The 21,286-nt window shown below is 35.8% G+C and overlaps 1 protein-coding gene across 1 annotated transcript in view; it reads right to left on the bottom strand.

The window, feature by feature from the left end:
- Window positions 1-21,286, bottom strand: part of DLG2 (discs large MAGUK scaffold protein 2) — a 2,041,254-nt gene that overhangs the window by 2,008,662 nt on the left and 11,306 nt on the right. Inside the window, exon 2 of the mRNA XM_073808350.1 lies at window positions 15,976-16,107. Within this exon, the coding sequence (XP_073664451.1) occupies window positions 15,976-16,107 (132 nt within the window). The remainder of the gene's footprint in view (window positions 1-15,975; window positions 16,108-21,286) is intronic.

Raw genomic sequence — 21,286 nt, 5'->3', positions numbered from 1 at the left:
GCTTAGGAAAATATATCATAAAGAATAATTGTATCAGTAAGAATACATTTTAAGTGGTACTTTTTTTTTTTTTTTTTTGCGGTACGCGGGCCTCTCACTGCCGCGGCCTCTCCCCCTGCGGAGCACAGGCTCCGGAAGCGCAGCCCAGCGGCCATGGCTCACGGGCCCAGCCGCTCCGCAGCACGTGGGATCCTCCCGGACTGGGGTACGAACCCGCGTCCCCCGCATCGGCAGGCGTACTCCCAACCACCGCGCCACCAGGGAAGCCCTAAGTGGTACTTTTAAATTTCTCAAAGCAGCTGAGATACAATCAAGATTCTAAGAGAAAGATTCAAGTACGTAAAAGGAAAAAGACACCTGAGAAGTCTTCTACATTAAATACTAGAAACTAAGTCATATTATTAACAGAGATCCATATTTTTATTCTGTTAAATTTTCATAGTATTGAAGACATCGTAAGTTTCTTTCATATTACCAGCAGTAACCTCAAAAAAGAGCAGGACATGTAAACAAGTAAAATTTGCATGCTTTAATAGGTCCAGCAATTTTAAATGATGCTGTTTTGATCACTGCATACCAGCAAACTCCAAGAGATTGTCTGGCAATGCAGTAGCATAATTAACCTAATGTGCTTTTCTGACCTCATAAATCACATTCTTCGATGCCCTGAGCTCTTGGCACAAAGACCCTGAAAACAAATGCAAATTCCCACTGTATTAACTATAAAATATTGCAAACACAAGCACCTCTTTTAAATGAATATCTTAAGTGAAAAGTACTATGTTGAAAAAAGAATCTAATGATTTTGACTTTAAACAAAAGCAAAAACAAAGAAAATGTTAATGCAGTTATCTTGCCGAAATTTAAAAGTTGACCATCAATATTAAATTAGCTTTTCCTTCATTCACCAAATTATATTAGCCAATGGACAATTTTTTAAATAGTGAGATAAATTACCTTTTGTTTCAAAAGGTCACTCTGGATGCTGTGTAGAGAATAGATTGGGGCAAGAGTGAAAACAAAGGGATATCAGTCAGGAAACTACTGCAGTAGACCAAAGAGACTAAGGTGGCTTAGACCACGATGGCATAAGGGAGATGGTAAGAATCGGTAGGATTCCAGACTTAAATTGAAAATTTGGCAACAGGACTTGCAAAGGGGTTGTATGAGAATGTGAAAGAAAGAGAAAAATCCATGATGACTCTTGGGTTTCTGGGTAAATGATGATGACATTTACTGAGATGGTGAAGACTAGAAGAGGAGCAAGTTGGTTGTGGGGAGGGGTAGAATCAAAGTCCAGTTTTGGACATGTTAAGTTTTGAAATGCTTGATAGATATCCAAGTGAAAGATATTAAATAGGCAATAGGATATATAGAAGTCAGACATAAGTTTGGGAGTCATCAGCCTACAGGTAACATTTAAAACCATGGGACTGGGCTTCCCTGGTGACACAGTGGTTAAGAATCTGCCTGCCAATGCAGGGGACACGGGTTCGAACCCTGGTCCGGGAAGATCCCACATGCCATGGAACAACAAAGCCCATGCGCGACAACTACTAAGCCTGCACTCTAGAGCCTGCAAGCCACAACTACTGAAGCCCACGTGCCTAGAGCCCGTGCTCTGCAACGAGAGAAGCCACCGCAAAGAGAAGCCTGAGGACCGCAACGAAGAGCTGCAACTAGAGAAAGCCCATACGCAGCAACAAAGACCCAATAAGGCCAAAAATAAATAAATAAAATATATATTTTTTAAATAAAATAAAATAAAACCATGGGATTGAATGAGACTATATAAGTACTGTAGTGAGTATAGATAGGAAAAAAGAAGAAGAAGAAGAAGAAGCCTGAAGTACCTTAGCCAAGTTACTTCAACACTTAAGTCAAGAGAGAAAGTAAAGAAAGTGGTACAAGAAGGTGGACATGACTGGGTATGTCAAATGCTGCTGAAAAAAATGATAAATCCTGAAAATTAATCAATGAATTAGCAACACAGAGGTCTCTATAACCTTGACAAGTACAATCCCATTAGGGTAGAGAGGACAAGCCTAATTTGGAGTAGCTTCAAGAGAAAATTAGTGACGAAGAAGCACAGACTGAGTATAAACAACTCATGATAAATTTTGCTCTAAAGGGGATTAGAAAAATGGGAGAGGGGCTACATGACAGGACCTGTAGACTTAACAAGCAGAATGCAGTCACTGCTAAATCATGGCCCAGAAGGAAGTGGACCACAAGAATAAACATCCCCATCTCTTTTTCCCTCCTCCACCACTTCTGATCTCCTCTTAGTACCTCCCATTGGCCAAACTCAGAAGTTGGAAGACAAGGTGAAGGAGATGACAGATGAAGCGAATGGATTTTAAAGACGACAACAGTAGCAAACACTATGTGCTAGGCACTGTTCAAAATGCAATACATATATTAACTTATTTATCCTCACAACAACCCTATGAGTTGGGTACTTTTCCTATGGTCCTCATTTTACAGACAGGGAAAGTGAGGCACAGAGTGGTTATGAAATCTGCCCAGAGTCACACAAGTAGTAAGTGGCAGAGGACCCAGGATATGAACTCAGGCCGTCTGGCTCAAGGGTCCATACTCTTAACCCTAAAATGTTCCTCTTAAGAGGAGACATTTGTGTGCTAATAACTGAAGAGGAAGGTAAAAATTAATTGCAAAGAGAGAAGAAATAATTACAGTAGCATATTCTTTGAGTAAATAAGGAAAAATGCAGACATAACCTGTCATGAATCTTCTTTGTTTGCCCTTCCAGGTCATCCTTCTTCCCCTATCCACCCTGCTCTGTGCCCTGGGAAGCTGACCTTAACAGACTGTGTTAACCAGCTCACTTGTCCTCTGGCTTCCTATTGGGGTCCACTAATAGGAATAACCAGCAGAAGATCAGGGAAGGGAGGAAAGAGGGGTTGGGATGTTTATTCACCCAGCCCTGTTCTTGCTGGGCCATGGTTTGGCAGTGGCTGTCTTCTTCCTAAAGCCATCACTCCTCTCAGGCAGCCTTCTAATAATTGCAGTTCTATTTGTGTTACAGTAACAGCTCACATGCTTTCCCTGTTCCTTCAAGATTCCCACTGTTCCTAGTCCCCGAGTGCTTCCATTCCTGGTTGATTCCCTTAACTCTGCCCCATCTCTTTGTAAACAAATTCTTCATTAAACTCTCAGAAGAGAAGGCTTTCTGTTACCTTCCAGGACTCTGATACTCTATCCAAGAGGAGGATTTCATCTTAGATAAAAGGAGGGACAGTTTATCCACATTAATAAAAGAAAAAGCAAAACACATAGATACAGATATAGGTAGGTTGGTAGATCAAGTACTGAAAAGATGAGGAAGTTCTCTTTTGATTGTTTTTATTGTCTCAATAAAATAAGAAGAAAGGTCAGCAGCTAAAGTTGAAGAAGGTGCAGTGTATTGCATTTGAGGAGAAAAAAAGGTATGAAATGCTCCCCCTGGGAACAGGAAAGTGAACTGTCCAAGGAAACATGATAGGCTTTTTGGTCATAATTTAAAGTGAAACCAGTTAACAGGGTTGTATGTATTTCTCCAGCTACATTTAGCTGCAATGGTGCAGACATGGAATAGACAGAGATGGGTTTAACCAGAGGTTGGTTTTGCCAGCAGATGGAGAGACAACAAAGAAACTGAAGATGCATATAAAATGATTAAATATAGCAATGAATCATGCCTTTTAAGCTGGACCTGAAGATTTATGGTAGCTAACAGATCACAAAAATAAAATTTGTGGGGCCAATGACTTAGCAATGCCTATGGGATCAATGATTGATATGGGAAATACAGAAATGAACTGGATCAATAGAAGGTAACGAGTGATGGTCACAGAGTAATATGTTTAAAACTGAGATTTTTAGAGGGGTGTGGTTATTAATATTGTTAAGATATAGAGTAAAATCTAAGAGTGGGTGGCTGAGATACAGTGAAGGAAGAGATTATTACCAGAACAGAGATCAAGAAACTGATAAAAGGAACCGGACTGTCCAAAAACAAAGGCAAAATAATGACAATAGTTCAAATTTGAAAGTACGAAGTTATGTAGAATACTGCTATCCATTTTCCTATATCCTTCATTCAAGATGCAGTCATATTCCTCTCCATAATCATCCATGTTTATAAAGAAATTTATTGCACTAGCCCAACCCTTCCATGTTACAATTATAAATACTCAAATTCAGGAAAAGGAAGTGTCTTGCATCAAAATCTATTTAGTACTTACAGAGAACCCTACTAAATATGTTAAATTTTCCATATCTCCAGGGGCTCCATTTCTAGAAAAACATATAGTTTAAAAAATTAGATTTGTATGAGGAAAATAGCGAGGAGAAAGTGAACATATGTCCTGAAAAATTATTAAATGGAGCCCTGCACCTAAAATAAATAGGTTTGGTTGGATGGTATTAATAACCTCAATTAATGAAATCTAAAAGTCACCTTTATATTTATAATCACTGTCCTATTTTGATCAGTTGAAAAGCTCTTAAACCCTTCTTCAAAAAACTCTTGCAGCTGGGTTTCCCTGGTGGCGCAGTGGCTGAGAGTCCACCTGCAGATGCAGGGGACACGAGTTCGTGCCCCGGTCCAGGAAGATCCCACTACGCCGTGGAGCGGCTGGGCCTGTGAGCCATGGCCGCTCAGCCTGCGCGTCCGGAGCCTGTGCTCCGCAACCGCAGAGGCTGCAACGGTGAGAGGTCCGAGTACCGCAAAAAAAAAAAAAAAAAAAAAAAAAAAACTCTTGCAGCAACTATTTATAAAGACCAAGGCTTCTTTCTGAATGGTTTATTTTCAAATGGCTTATTTTCAAAACTGAAGGTTTTTCTGAATGCATTATTTAATATTCAGTATAATTTGTTTCTGTGAGTTTAACAATGCTTTAAACTTTTAGGGATTCATGATTAACTCATTTTGTAAGACCTGGCATGCCCACTGGAGTTTGGTAGCTCTAGGTACATTTGATGACCCAATTTGTATATATATTGTCCTGTAAAGAAAATTCTAATCTTATGGTTTTATGAAAGTTTATGATTTTGACAGCAAACTGGAAACTGAATATAAGGTAGAACCCAGAGACTCAAACTAGAAACCAGGAAAATTTATGCTGTATGGTATCTGTAGGTTATTATTGGAAGGTTTGGAATTCCTAACGTAGTCTTAGAAGTTCTGGGCTTCTGAGCAACAAACGAGGTAAAGGAGAAATAGTTTCTTAAGCAACTCTTAGGAATGACTCATGTAAACAAACTAAGGTAGACCAATGTTCCTCATTCTCCACCACTTCTATCTTTTGCCAGGAACCAGAGCTAACAGGAGAAAGGGGAAGCCTTTCCTGTGAGACACGTGTGGGCTATTTCTTCTCCCATTGCTCCTTCTTGTGGTTAATGCTTTTCGACATTCAATACCAAATTGAATGTTGAAAATGAAGAGGTAAGAAACAACATTGAGATCTATGCTTCAGTATAGCAGGGTCACACATACAGCTTATACCACACCATGGTATAAGTGGCATGGTGGCAAACAAAATGTATAGGTCTTTACTGTGTATGTGTCTTATCCAGCAGCTTCAGAAGCCCTCAATCCCTGGTTAATTGGGAAAAGTGACCACTCAATCCAGTTTAAAGTGTAGTCTGGCTCAATAATTTAAAGTCTCTCTCATAAAACTTTTCATTCATATAGCCTACGCCTCCTCCTTCTCTCTAAAATAATGCCCCGTTATATGGGAGTAGACAATTCTGGGGTCAGACTTGTGGTTTATCTGCCATCATAGTCTTGGGGATAGAAATAGGCTGTGTTCATTGGATCTACATGCTGTCCTTGGGCTTCTCTGGTCCTTGAGCAATGACCCTGTTCATCTGCTCACTAGGCATACTGCTAGCCTCTGATGCAGAAGTCTGTTTGGTGGGACCTGGGATCCATTCTTTTGGCTCAGGCAAAGCTCCAGGTGCTCCGCCTGGTGACAACACTTTTGCCTTGGGCTGTACTGGCACTACACTCCTACAATCCTTCCTGAGGTCACGTTATAATTCCCAGTCAGTACAGACGCTGGCTGGAACCTTCCTGAGATGCTGACTTAATGCCAACAACTGCCTACCTAAGGACAACATAGTGAAAATAAAACCCTACTTACTTACGCTTTCCTCTCCTTTCAAATTAGTCCATTTCTAACTTAAACAAGAATCTAACACAGTCCCAGGCATGCGGCAACACTCACTTATTCATTCATTCATTTAACAAATATTTACTTAGTGGCTATTATGTTCTAAGCACTAAGCTAAAATAAAAGATACAGCAATGAATAAGACAGGCAAGAATGCTCCTATGGAATTTACATTCTAGTGGAGAAAGCCATACAAAATGCATAAACAAACAAAATTTCTCATAGTGATACAGTGACAAAAATAAAACAGGTAGTGTGATAGATGTGACTTGGGGGTGGGATGGAGGTGAGGAGTGAGGTTAAGACAAAGATTTAGACAGAAAGGTACTCCAAACAAAAAAGAAGCATGTAAAGTTTCCTGGGGCAGCATTTAGGAACAGAGAGAAGGCCAGTGTGGCTGAAGTACAGTGAGTAGGGAAGAGTGGTAAGAGATGAGATGTGAGGTAGGCAGAGGTGATAGGGAGCCTTACAGGTGAGAAGTTTGAATTTCATTCCAAGGATAACAGAAGACTAGAATGTTTCATTTAATAAGTAGTATCTAAACATTTTTAAACAAACACAATACAGTAGTATGAATTATACCAGTATACAAGTAATTCCTTATGATTTTACTGTTTGATCCAAATAACTATTTCAAAGTACTTATCACAGTTGTACTTATTTAATGTCTGTCTCCCTTATTAGACCATGAGCTCCATGAAAATAGGGTCCGCATCTCTCTTGTGACTAAATCCCCAGAGCCTAACAGAGTGTCTCTTAGATAGCAGGTGTTCAAAATAGATTCTGTCAAATGAAAGAAATTTAATGATTGACTATTCCATGGCAGACACTGAATTAGAACCAGGCCCTGCATTCAAGAAGCTCACAGTCTATTGAGGGAGACCAACATGTAAGCAATTAACAATAATACAACATACTAAGCGCTACACCAGAAATATGAACAAATACTAAAGGAATGTAAAAGAGAAAGTAACTAATTCTGCTTACTGGCAGGGAAAGTATTAAGGAAGTTTTTAACTAAGAATAAATATTCATTTCCTTGGGATAAATGTTTATACTAAGAAAGAAGTCTATATCATGTTTTATTAATTTTATTAGTTCTACAGTTCAATAGAACATACACTCTATTGACAAAATTGTTTAACATATTATTACCATGATATTTTAAGACATCTTGAAAAGGCTTTTTGCTAAAATAATCTTTTAGAAATTTCTCTATATTTTTGTTATTATGTATATCAATTCCCTACATATTAAAGTTAAATTCAAGACTAAAATATTCATAATGTTATTCTTCTAGCTATGGGAAAAAATAGATGGAGAAGGCTATTGTGCTCTGCTTTTTTGCCAGCTACCATATATCAACGATACTGATCATCACCAGATTTTCATTTATTAGGTACCTTAGCAGAAATTACCAGATGCTTTCATGCTCCCAACAAACCTTTGGGGCTTCATTACCTTACTGTGTATCAAAGTCTAATATGCTATCAAAATAAATTAATTTTTTGCTAATTCAGTTATAGCACAAATAAAAACTTCCTTCATTTTTAAAACCACCACTCTTATAAGCATCCATAGTACATAAATTTAGTTAAATGGTGCCATCTGGTGACATAAATCCTGCAGCAAATATACAAAGTCCAGAGCCAAGAATGACATACAATTCTCTTGATGGTACCCAACCTAAAGTGTCAAATTTAACTTAAGAAATATTTGATCCTACTTGACATGAAACACACAACTAATCACACTCAGTATATGGCAGTTTAACAATGGGAATTATAAGGACTGTCTGGGCCACATTTTATGCTTACTACTCTTGTTTCTCAAGTGCACCCTCAAACTTAAACAAGCCTTTAGAAGAGATTTAAGTCTAACGTGATGCTTTAGCCAACCCCTAGAGAACATTTTTAAAGCATAAATATCAAGAACATCTTGAACCCATTTAAGTCACATCTACTTCCTCACTCTCCTTCTGATCTCTATGAATCTGTTTAATTGTCATCACCTAAAATGTCACTTCCCTGAGAAAGCTTTCCCCAATTCCACTGCTAAGGTTAAGCTTCTCACGCATAGCATCCTCTACTTCTCCACTGTAGCATTTTCACAACTGTAAATATAAACTATTCGTGCAATTTTGTTTACTGCTTGCCTCCCCAGTTTTATATCTGGCACAGTGTTCAATAAATAATTTTGAATGAATAAAGGGATGGATGGATGATTAGATGGATGGATGGGGAAAAATGTCCTTCTCTATCCTCTTTTCTTACTCAAATCCTATCATTGACAAGACCCAGCTCAAGTTTACATTTTATATAAAATCTTCCCCAGCAACACCAACCTACAATAAACCCACACTTCTCTGAACTCCTACAGTTTGGTCTAGGCTCCAGAGTTTAGTCCTTGATTACATCCTGTCTTATATTTGTTTGTATATATGTGAATATTACCTTCCCAATTGACTTTAACACCCTTAAGGGTAGGAATTTGGTTTTTAATAATATCTACCTGCATATGCCCGTGTAAATAGGTAAATACTTCATAAATACCTTGTTAATTATTATAATTAAATTGCAATAACTGAAATACCTGCATTCATTTTAGTGAAATGAGTATTCTAAACAAATAAGTAGGAACAGAGTAGACCTTGGTATTTAAGAATCTAACATTCACCACTTTGACCAGTCAATACTTATTTAAATGTCCATAACATACAGTAATTAAATGTGTTTCACAGGAGCACATGCTTTGAGGCTGTGAGTGGCAGCAAGCACTTCCCTAGTGAGTCAGCCTCCCACTTGCCAACAGCAGCATCTCAATGCCGCTTATCTGCTGTTCTCTATCCATAGCCCCATAGGTAGAAACCACCATTAAGCATCCAAAGGGAAAAAATCAATCACTTAAATGTTTCAGATATACTACTGTCCTTTAAAAAGAAAATTAGATGCCATAATGATATTCCTAAATTTATGGATCCTCAAAGTAGTCAAGATATATCCCAGAATGATAATGGCTCACTGGATTTCTTAAAGATCAAATCAAGTCTTTATAAAACCCAAGAATGAAGAAATGCCACTGTCATCTTTTCCCAAATGTATTAATACTATTCACATACTATATTACTTTCCTTGAGTGGCCAAATATCTAACCATTTAGAACATATGTTCTCAAACTTTAGCATGCCTCAGAATCACCTGGAAGGCTTATTACAACACTATTTGCTGCACCCTGCTTCCAGGGTTTCTAATTCAGTAGGTCTGGGGTGAGGCCCAAGAATCTGCAATGCTGACCAAATTCCCAATGAGGCTGATGCTGCTGCTCCACGAACCACACTTGGAGAACCTCTGCTTTGGAGGACTGAAGCCAAGTTGTTCCAAATTTATATAACCATTTCACTATAATCTATAAAAAATTCTTAGACTTTCTTACAATCAGGTGGCAAAAATTATACATTACAAAGACAAATCAAGACCAAAATAGCCATGATGTTTTCAAATAGATGTTATTTTGAAATAAAATATTATATTAGAATTACTATACTGAGAAAATATGTAGTTTTTTTTTACTCAAACTAAAATCTGATAAAACTCCAATACAGATCAATTTTGTAATACTTATTACTATTATATTTAAATGATTAACTGATTGCATACCTAACATCTCTTTTCTCTCTACTTGATTTCTCTCACTTACCCAGAAGGGCAAGGACGATCCTCTCCTCTAGAGTTTACTGTTGTATCCCTACTGCCTAGCACAATGTGTAATACATAACAAGTATTTTTTAAATAACTGTTGAATAAATGAATAAAAAATTTATTGCTGACCTATTATTATTAAAGGTTCACATACTGGGGGTACAACTGTTAGTTAGATATAACCTCAACTCTCAAGCTACTCACATTCTACTGAGGGAGCAGAAATATATTCAGTTCATCATAAGTCAGTGTAATAAGTGCCTTATAGTAATATGAACTAAATGTTAAGAGACATAATGAAAGGGCTGGTTAAAGCTGCTAACAGGCAGGGACATGGTAGAAGGCTTCAACAAGGAGGTGATAAATCCTAATATGTAGTATATCTACTGTATCACCCCTATTGCTAATAATTTCAAGTATCCATAGGGTTCTACACTAAGCTTTATGAAGATAAAAAATATTCTACTCTAATACAAAGTCTAACATGCAAGCCTCCATAAAGCAGGATAAGTTCTTTTCTAAGATGTTGCTACTGGTAGACTTTTAAGGAAACTATCACTCTACTACCTATTCTCTTCTAAATCTTTCCCCAAAATTCCCCCTCAAACACTGCAGTGAAGTAAGAGGAAATAAAATTAGATAAACAAGGTTAACAAGATTTTATAAGGGGTTGAAACCTTTTAAATATACATACATAGTTCTGTCCATACTTGTACATAAAAGTAATGAATAAAGAATAAGACAATATTTTACCATTGCAACAAAAAGAAGAAAATACCTAGGAATAAACCTACCTAGGGAGAAAAAAGACCTGTATGCAGAAAACTATAAGACACTGATGAAAGAAATTAAAGATGATACCAACAGATGGAGAGATATACCACGTTCTTGGATTGGAAGAATCAATATAGTGAAAATGACTATACTACCCAAAGCAATCTACAGATTCAATGCAATCCCTATCAAATTACCAATAGCATTTTTTTTACAGAACTAGAACAAAATATCTTAAAATTTGTATGGAGACACAGAAGACCCCGAATAGCCAAAGCAGTCTTGAGGTAAAAAAATGGAGCTGGAGGAATCAGACTCCCTGACTTCAGACTATACCACAAAGCTACAGTAATCAAGACAATATGGTACTGGCACAAAAACAGAAACACAGATCAATGGAACAAGATAGAAAGCCCAGAGATAAACCCACGCACCTATGGTCAACTAATCTATGACAAAGGAGGCAAGGATATACAATGGAGAAAAGACAGTCTCTTCAATAGTGGTGCTGGGAAAACTGGACACCTACATGAGAAAGAATGAAATTAGAACACTCCGTAACACCATACACAAAAATAAACTCAAAATGGATTAGAGATGTAAATGTAAGACTGGACACTATAAAACTCTTAGAGGAAAACATAGGAAGAACACTCTTTGACATAAATCACAGCAAGATATTTTTTGATCCACCTCCTAGAGTAATGAAAATAAAAACAAAAATAAACAAGCGGGACCTAATGAAACTTCAAAGCTTTTGCACAGCAAAGGAAACCATAAACAAGACAAAAAGACAACCCTCAGAATGGGAGAAAATATTTGCAAAAGAATCAATGGACAAAGGATTAATCTGCAAAATATATAAACAGCTCATGCAGCTCAATACTAAAAAAACAAACAACCCAATCCAAAAATGGGCAGAAGACCTAAATAGACATTTCTCCAAAGAAGACATACAGATGACCAAGAAGCTCATGAAAAGCTGCTCAACATCATTAATTATTAGAGAAATGCAAATCAAAACTACAATGAGGTATCACCTCACACCAGTTAGAATGGCCATCATCAGAAAATCTACAAACAACAAATGCTGGAGAGGGTGTGGAGAAAAGGGAACCCTCTTGCATTGTTGGTGGGAATGTAAATTGATACAGCCACTATGGAGAACAGTATGGAGGTTCCTTAAAAAACTAAAAAGAGAATTACCATATGACACAGCAATCCCACTACTGGGCATATACCCAGAGAAAACCATAATTCAAAAAGACACATGCACCCCAATGTTTATTGCAGCACTATTTACAATAGCCAGGTCATGGAAGCAACCTAAATGCCCATCGACAGATGAATGGATAAAGAAGATGTGGTACATATATACAATGGAATATTACTCAGCCATAAAAAGGAATGAAATTGGGTCATTTGTTGAGACGTGGATGGATCTAGAGACTGTCATACGGAGTGAAGTAAGTCAGAAAGAGAAAAACAAATATCGTATATTAACGCATATATGTGGAATCTAGAAAAATGGTACAGATGAACTGGTTTGCAGGGCAGAAATTGAGACACAGATGTAGAGAACATCTGTAGGGGGGTGGGGGTGTGATGAATTGGGTGATTGGGATTGACACGTATACACTGACGTGTATAAAATTGATAACTAATAAGAACCTGCTGTATAAAAAATAAATTAAATAAAATTCAAAATTTTTTTTAAAAAAGAATAAGACAATTTTCAATAAGGTATAAAAGCAAAGAACTTTTATAGTACATATCTAAAAATGAACTAACTCATTATATTATTTAAATGGTTTTTACAAATAATTATGGTGGCAATACATATCTTTAAATTTCAAAGTAGATCTGGAAGGGAAGTATAAAAAGAAAAACATTCCATCTTGCTCCTTCATCACCTAAATGAAGGATAAATAACCTAATAGAGTGCCTTGAAAGTCTGAATGTTTTAGCTATGCTAAATGAAAGAGATCTAACTTAATTTATAAAATATCATGGAATTCCAACTCACTTATATTCAAATTCTGAAGTGTTAATGCAATCATCATAAAACTATAATTATCTATTGGACAAAATATTTTCCTCAGTATTACCACAAGATGTCACCCTAAGCCTAACATCAAAATGTGCAGCTTTGCTGTTTCAGGCATTTTTCTTCTTTTGTACATTAATGAACACTAATTACTAACTTTTTAAAAGTTAAGTTGTTTTCTTTGTTTTAATTTATTTATTTTATTTATTTATTTTTGGCTGCATTGGGTCTTTGTTGCTGTGTGCGGGCTTTCTCTATTTGCAGAGAGCGGGGGCTACTCTTCATTGCGGTGCATAGGCTTGTCACTGCGGTGGCTTCTCTCGTTGCAGAGCATGGGCTCTAGAGCACAGGCTCAGTAGTTGTGGCACACGGACTCAGTAGTTGTGGCACACGGGCTTAGTTGCTCCGCGGCATGTGGGATCTTCCCGGACCAGGGCTCAAACCCGAGTCCCCTGCACTGGCAGGCGGATTCTTAACCACTGTGCCACCAGGGAAGCTCTAAAAGTTAAGGTGTTTTTTTACATTTTCTGTTATTGGTAAATGGAAACCAAAACAAAGAATACAGGGACTAGAGAAGCAAGAAAGAAGAAAGTTAAACAGTTTATCACCCTATTTACTATAAGAGAAGAGCATTTTACCCTTGGATTTTATTTTCTTCTTTGACTTTATTTTTAAAAATTTCCATAATGAGCATATATGTTTATAATGAAATAAAGTCGTTTTAAAAATGAAAAAACAATACCTCTGCTATCACCCTCCACCCTATTATCACAGAACCCATTTATAAAATGGGTTTTTTTGCGCTATAATAATGGTCAAAGTTATGGAGACAGAATTCTGTCCTCAAGGATTATACCATCTTACTATCTAAGACGTGTTTGCATTTTCTTTTTTAGGCATATGATGAAGTACCACAAAAGGAGGATAGTATTCATTTTCAAAGTGATGCTTTTCATCTACAGAGAGAAGGCCTGGTTTCCTGGTCACTTGTAAATATTACAGCACATTCTGAAATAATAGTATTTTACTCTACTATCCATTTATGATGGGTTTTCTGCATATGATTCCCTTCTATTTCTTCAGGTGAGATTCATGCAAGGCATTATTTCAACATACTGGCTACCTGAATACCAGAACAATGGGTGAAAGTCACTATCTTCCACCACTTGTAACAAAAAAAAAAATGGGGAAGGGAAGTTAGTCAAAACAGAAAGCAAAATACAGAGCATAACTAATGCCCTAGTGCTTTGTGACCACCTAGAGGGGTGGGATAGGGATAGGGAGGGTGGGAGGGAGATGCAAGAGGGAGGAGATATGGGGATATATGTATATCTATAGCTGATTCACTTTGTTATAAAGCAGAAACTAACACACCATTGTAAAGCAATTATACTCCAATAAAGATGTTAAAAAATAATAATAATGCCCTATTTATTAATGGTTCCCTACTTATCCATTTATAAAGATATAATCCCCTTCACGATGCACAGGGCTACATAGTTTTTCTTCTTTTGTGTCCTTAAAATTGCACAGTGAGACCAACTCAAACATTCAATAATAATAAATTAGTAAGCAGTATTTAGCAACCTAACAGGATTCAATAGAAAATTATGTTTTGTGGTATAGCATTGCTCCATTCTTTGCACTCTGGTTTATCCCAAAATGACTTAAAAGACTAGCCAAAGTAAATCTATCCATTCAAAGTTGGGCATCAGGATTACTTACATAACAGCTTTTTACAGATTACTGTTGCCTCTCATTTTATTACAGAAATTCCAATTACATTACAGGCTTTTTGCCAAGATATTTATCACTCACTCAAAACAATGGCAAAATACAACTCTTTGTCATTCCTCTTTTTATTCCCCGTGTAATGATGTTGCATTGCCAAATGGTTACACTACCTTAGTAGAATTTTCTAAAGCATCCAACGATATTCTTCCTAAATAAAGTTCTCAAAAACTCAAACTCTCAAAAGTCATAGCCAATCTTATCTAAGCACATAATACAAATCTATTTAGAGGCATTGCCATTCTGTTAATGGCCTTTACTATTTATCAACTAGATAAAACTATTAATTTTTAATTGAGAAATTCATTGCTTAAAAGTGTTCTCTAAAATACTATTCTCTAATGACAGGGTTTATTTAAATTCTGTAAGACTCCATTTAGAGCTGTTTTTATTTAATACCAACTAAGATGATTATAGTTATTTGTGTCATTAATTCTTACCAGCCATATAAGAATATTTTAAAGAAATTAATCCACAGGCAATAATCCTATAAAGCTTTTTACTTCTATTTTTATTCGATAGACTGATTCTCAATTTTTCAAAATTTAATGGTTTTTTAAATTATATTCAAACCATAAAGTTATAGTTTTGTGAATAAGTGTAGACATTCATTATAAAAAAACACAAATAAAATATTTTCAAGATTTACCCTGATAAATTCACATTTTTTGTTTCTATATCAATAACCATCAGACCTGAAAAATAATAACGTCTGGTAGATTCAATTATTTCTTTAAAATATGCTGTTTAAGTCCAGTAAAATCTATAGTGTAATTGAGTGAGTCTTTTTTTAAATTCTTTAGTTAGTTGGTTGCTTTTGTTGAGGGGAGGTATTTGTTTCTATTTTTTATTTAACTCTAAAAAAGAATTAAAAATTATCTGCATAAATGCAAAAATGTATGTATAAAGACATACATAAATAAACCATAAATTCAAGAATAAGCAAAAGGTTAAACATTATATAGTTAGATTCATGAAGCATTGACAAAGCAGAGATTTTCATCAATAAACTTCTCAATTTGAATCATGAAATTTCTTAAGAGTAGCAAAAAAGATGAAAAAAGTTGTTTTTGTCTTAAGAAGGGAGTAAAACTAGAACTATGTTTCTGAGTAGAATGTGACCCATCACTTTCTGTGTTAGGGAAGTCTTCGTCTAGAAGGAGGAAACTTCCTTCTTTAGCATATTTGTCCTCAATTTTTTGCAATAAGCTACTCCAGTTTTTTCCTGTGTAAACTTGTCTTCCTATATAAAACATTCTTTCAATATTTTTATTTTTATTAACATATACTTTATTTCTATTTTATAGAAGTTCTTTTTTAAGATAACCTTAAACAAGAAAATGGGGGAAAAAAATCTTTTCTTCTATTTGATATCAAGAAAAATATTTCAGTTTTAAATTTGGTTATCAGGTTTTCTGACCACGTTACTCAAACTCTTAAGCCCAATTCTGATCATTAAGATGATAAATAATTTTTTAATACATACCTAGCAAAGCTTGGAATAAGTTGCTCTTAAAGATACCCATCACCTTTTTAACAGCGTTTTTCAACTGCTGCTCCTCTGGTTTCCTTAATTTTTTGCAGTATTCTTCCAGTAATGATAAAGCTCGGTCAGTATCTGAAAAACATGATTTTAAAATTCTATCTTATGGTCTTAGAAAAATAATAAGCTAACATTAAACTATTCAATAGTTATATTCCTAATTTCATGACGAAATAATTTAACAAACTAATCATGAATTCCATAAACTATCTTTAAAATTGATAATTACAATGAACTCAATTTTAAGAACCCACTTTTATTTCTGTTGTCTTCCAAAAGAATCTGCAACTATGAAACAAAAGAAAGGTCCGAATGAAATGCTGACCAATTGATATTCACATAGTAGATGAGACTCTCTCCTGTCAGAAAAAATTATCTTAAAATTGGTGACTTCCTACCAGAGAGTGTCCAGATTCCTTAACACAACCTTTGAGGCCTCCATCCCATGATCTGTTTACAAGTTATATATTCAGCCTATTTCCCACTATATTATTCTACCCCCTCCACACATACACACACAGTGCCCAAGTCACACTGGATTACTCACTTCTCCTCTCCACTTCCCAAAACACACACACACACACACACACACACACACACACATACTTTCTCTTTTTCTCACCTCTGCACTTTTCTTTGCTCTTCCTGCCCCCTGTATTGGAATATCCTCCCCCATACCCCGATTCCCTACCTTGAATCAGTATGCTATACTGGAAAGCGTTTATTGTCAGCTAGATCTGGGTCTGAAACCTACTTACTAGCTATGTGTGACCCTCAAATTACTTAACTTCTCTGAGCTTCAGTTTCCTCACAGGTAGCAGGATTAAATTACACAATACTTAATACAATGTCTAATGCATAGAAAGTAATCAACTGAAAACCGATCTTCCCTTAATTTAGACCTAACTCAAATGCTCTCTATTCATAAAGCCATCGCTGACAGTTAAAATTAATCACTGTCCCCCTTCTTCCAAACCATTTTGCCTACACAAATACTGCAGGCATTCTTAATACATATTGTTATATTATGGCTCTTGATTACATGTCTTCACTGCCCGCAAGACAAAATATCCTCGAAAAAGTCACCAAAGTGACAGTGTCTTTGTGTGTAGTAGGTGAAAATTGTCCTTTTTTTTTTTTTTTTGGAAGTCAGAAGATTCAATTTTGTTGTTCCAATATGAAGATCTATTTGGAGAATGTCAAGTCACATATTTTTAACTAATAATAATTATGTACACCAAGAATACAAAAGACAGTAACTGATTTACTCAGACCTGAAATGCATTATGAGAAAAGGCAAGACTCATCTTAACCAGTAAATAACTGCTTTCATCATCAACTTGTGTTTTATAAAATTATGTTTGGAAAGCTTCTGAAGAAAATGGCAACAAAGTTCAGACCAGAGTCTTAAATATTACATTGATAATTTTCCTTTTTATGATTATATATATATATCTTATTTGTTCTGTTTGAGGATTTCTTATCCGAGGAACTAACAATATACAAACTTTTCATTTATAAGGCACATTATGAACAGGGTTTCTTATGGGTATCATTTGGGATGAAAGACGACTGGAATTATCATTGGTTTTCCACAATTTCATCCTTTGCCCAGATTCTGTCATGAGTAAGAGTTTTACTTAGAGTCAATGTCACTTCCTTCAAAAGTCTCTTTTGATATTCCTGGCACTTCTCCATCTGACCAGAGCTCTTCTGTTACCTTATATTTTCAAATCATATGATGGATATTCATCAAAATTTCCATGCTTTGAGATTCATTCTTTTTTCTTCCAGCTTTACTGAGGTATGATTAACAAATAAAAATGGTATATGTTTAAGGTGTACAACAGGAAGTTTTGATAATACGTATATATTGTGAAGTGATTATCCACAATCATTACTACAAAGAATTGTCTTTGAATTTTAAAAGCCTTTCCCCCTTCAAATCTACCACTTTCACAAATTAAATACCAATTATGATAACAATAATTCATATTTATTGAGTACTTTATTTCATATCTTTCTCCCAAACCTCCCAACTCTTCTCCCCCACAGCCATTCTCAGCTGATTATCACGCTATTTTATGGAAAATCATAAGAGAACTTCCACAAGCTCCTAACATAACATATACTGAGTTATTTGTAACTGCACCCCTATACTCTGCCTTCCCTCCTGTTACTATGGATAAAATATTTGTGTTTCTCTCTAAGGCCAACTCCTCTACTTGAGCACCTGAGCCTAGTCTCTTTTGCCTACTCGAGGACATTGCTTCATCATCAACTGTTTTCCTCTCCATTCAATCACTCCCTTCAGCATACAAATCAACTGTATTATCAGTGATTTTTAAAAACTTTCCTTTATGCCTCATTCCTCTCCAACTAACTATAGTCCCCATTTCTCTGTTCCCCTCTAGAGCAAAACTCCTTTAAATTTCCCTTCATTCTTTCTTGAGACTACCCTAATCAAACTTGTCTTTCCAGTAATTCCACTAAAACTGCTCTTGTCAAGGTTACCTATTATCTCCATCCTACTAAATCCAGTGGTCAATTCTCAGTCATCTCACTTGACGCATCAGCAACATTTGATACTGTTGCACTCCTGAAACATTTTCTTCACTAGGCTTCCAAGCAGTGAATGCTGGTAAACGTTTAACAAACCAGTTCTCCAGGTAAAAAAGAAAATGTCAAACTTTAACTTGTCAAAACTGAACTCCAGATCTTATCCACCACCCCAATCTGCTTCCCCTGCAATGTTCTCCATCTCTCATCCTTCCAGCTGTTCAGGCCAGAAATCGCTGGAGTCGTCATTCATTCTTCTTCTCTAGCTCTCTCTCTACATCGAATCCGTCAATAAATCCTGTTGGCTCTAACATCAAATTACATACAGAATCCCATCACTTCTCACCACCTCCAGTGCTACTACCCTGGTCCAGACCATCATCTATCCCCTGCATTAATGAAATAACCTCTTACAAGTCTACATGATGTCACTTTTCCCCTCCTACAGTCTTTTCTAAACACAGCAGCCAGGAAGATGTTTTTAAGTCAGAAGTCAGATAGGACCACTCCTCAACTCAAACCCTCCAGTGACTCCCCATCTCACTCGACAAAAGCCTAGCTCTTTAATTTCAGCTTTTACACCTCTCCTTTTGCTCAGTCTACCCCAACCACAGTGGTCTCTGCTCTTTCTCAAATACATCAAGAACCCTCCTACCACAGGGACTCTACACTTGCCTTTCTGCCTAGACATTCTTCCTTCAAATATCCATGAAGCTTACTACTTCACTTCTTTCACATCTCTGCTCATATGTCACCTTATCAATGAGGCCTTCTCTCATGCTCCTATATAATACAGCTTACTCCCTTAAAAGAAGGGAGAATTTCAATAAGCAGTAATGAATGGAGAAGGACATTGTGTAATTAGTTCTTTTTTTACCTAAGAAGGATAGAAATATAAAAATGAATATGGATGCACAGGAACTGTCTCCAATTTTAAAATAAGACATATATTAACAAAAGATAGTGTTATAAACATATGCTAGTACATGTGTATAAACCTTTAATTTATAAACCTTTAATTTTAAAAAATGCTTTCAAACTTTACCTGATATATTTTTAACAACTCTTTGAATCAGGGACAAATATTTGAATCCCCATTTTGTCAACAATTAAACAATCAGCTGTTTCCCTGAAAAGAGAGTGGCTTACTATACCTGAGCCTCTAATGCATTCCTAACCACTAATGTAAATAATCAACAATGTCATAATTATAGTACACCTCTCTCAGTTCTCATATGTATCTTGGGCGCTAGTTATCTGATTATCTATAGTGCTTCAAGCTTTAGCCTTTCTCATTCTTTCATTTGTTAAACAGATAATTTTTAAAAGTCTAAGTACCAGGCATCTTTTCTTTTTTCTTTACAATTATAATTCTTTTTCCTCTGTGAAAAAGATATAATTTTATAGGTACACCACTTATTCTGAGATTTCTTTCCTGTGAATGGCAATTCCCAAAAATGTATCAATAGCATTCCCATAATCACATCAACAAATATAATTTGCTATGTAAGGGGACTTTCACTAATTCATTCAACATATGTTTATTGAGTGACTACCCAGGGAAGACACTGTATTGATTCAAAGCAGCTAGATGTTCTCTAAACCAGCAGAGCTTATTATGCCTCTCATCTCTGTATGAGAAAAATCTGACACATAAAACAAGATGGTAGAATATAAGAAAAAACAAATGGTTAAATACGGTCAAGTCTATCTTAGACAACTTAGGCTTTTGCATGCCAACATCTAATGCTGGAATTCTGGCTGCCCTTTTACGCTTCTTTTGATTATTAATAATGATCACTACATAGTGTCAACTCCATTTCTGATTAAATTCTTATTTCTGATTAATGAAAGCTTGAATTCAAAGGTAATCTAAAACTAGATACCTATACAAAGATGATAAATTAAGCAAGAAAAAAAAAAATGACAAGTATCTTGTTATACAAGTCAAAGATCCCTAGCCAGATGTTGACTACTTGAATAAAGTGGAAAGTTGAGATAATCATCCAAGTAAGTCAGGACGAATACTTTAATTGATGTTCAAATTAAACCAGGTATAAGTGGAGATTTTTTTCACCTGAATTGCCAGTACAATGGCCTCAATTTTCCTATTTTCTTTGTTAAAGGAAATCTGTATTCATATGACTCCCGAGTCTATTGAAGGGATGAAACTAAATTTGTAATACCTGAAGGCACGTACAGGAGGAAATAGGAGGGAAATCTTTTTTTTTTAATTTCCCCTTAGTTTTTAATTTTTAATTAATTTATTTTTTTCGGCTGTGCCATGCGGCACGTGGGATCTTAGTTTCCTGACCAGGGATCGAATCCCCACCCCCTGCATTGTAAGTGTGGAGTCTTAACCACTGGACTGCCAGGGAAGTCCGGAAATCATTTTTTTAAATAAAAAATTTTTGCATGAAATATGCAATCCAAAGGATATAGTGAATGTTACATAACTGGAATTATAAGTAATCATGTGTCTGTTAATTAAGCTTCAACTCTTTTGTATTTGGTTTAAGAATAGCATTACCAAAAAGTTACAAATAATTTGGGACAGGTGATTTAAATTTGAAACAGTAAACGGCAATACTGCTAACAAATGAAATTTTAGAAAGAGGGAAAGGATAACATAAAATTATTTGCCACAACTAAAAATAAAAGGAAAAATTATAGAACATGTGATGGTATTGTTCAG

Source organism: Tursiops truncatus, chromosome 8 (assembly GCF_011762595.2).
Source record: "Tursiops truncatus isolate mTurTru1 chromosome 8, mTurTru1.mat.Y, whole genome shotgun sequence".
Lineage (NCBI taxonomy): Eukaryota > Metazoa > Chordata > Mammalia > Artiodactyla > Delphinidae > Tursiops > Tursiops truncatus.
The sequence above is the reverse complement of the archived record's forward strand: the minus strand, read 5'-3'. Positions and strand labels throughout refer to the sequence as shown.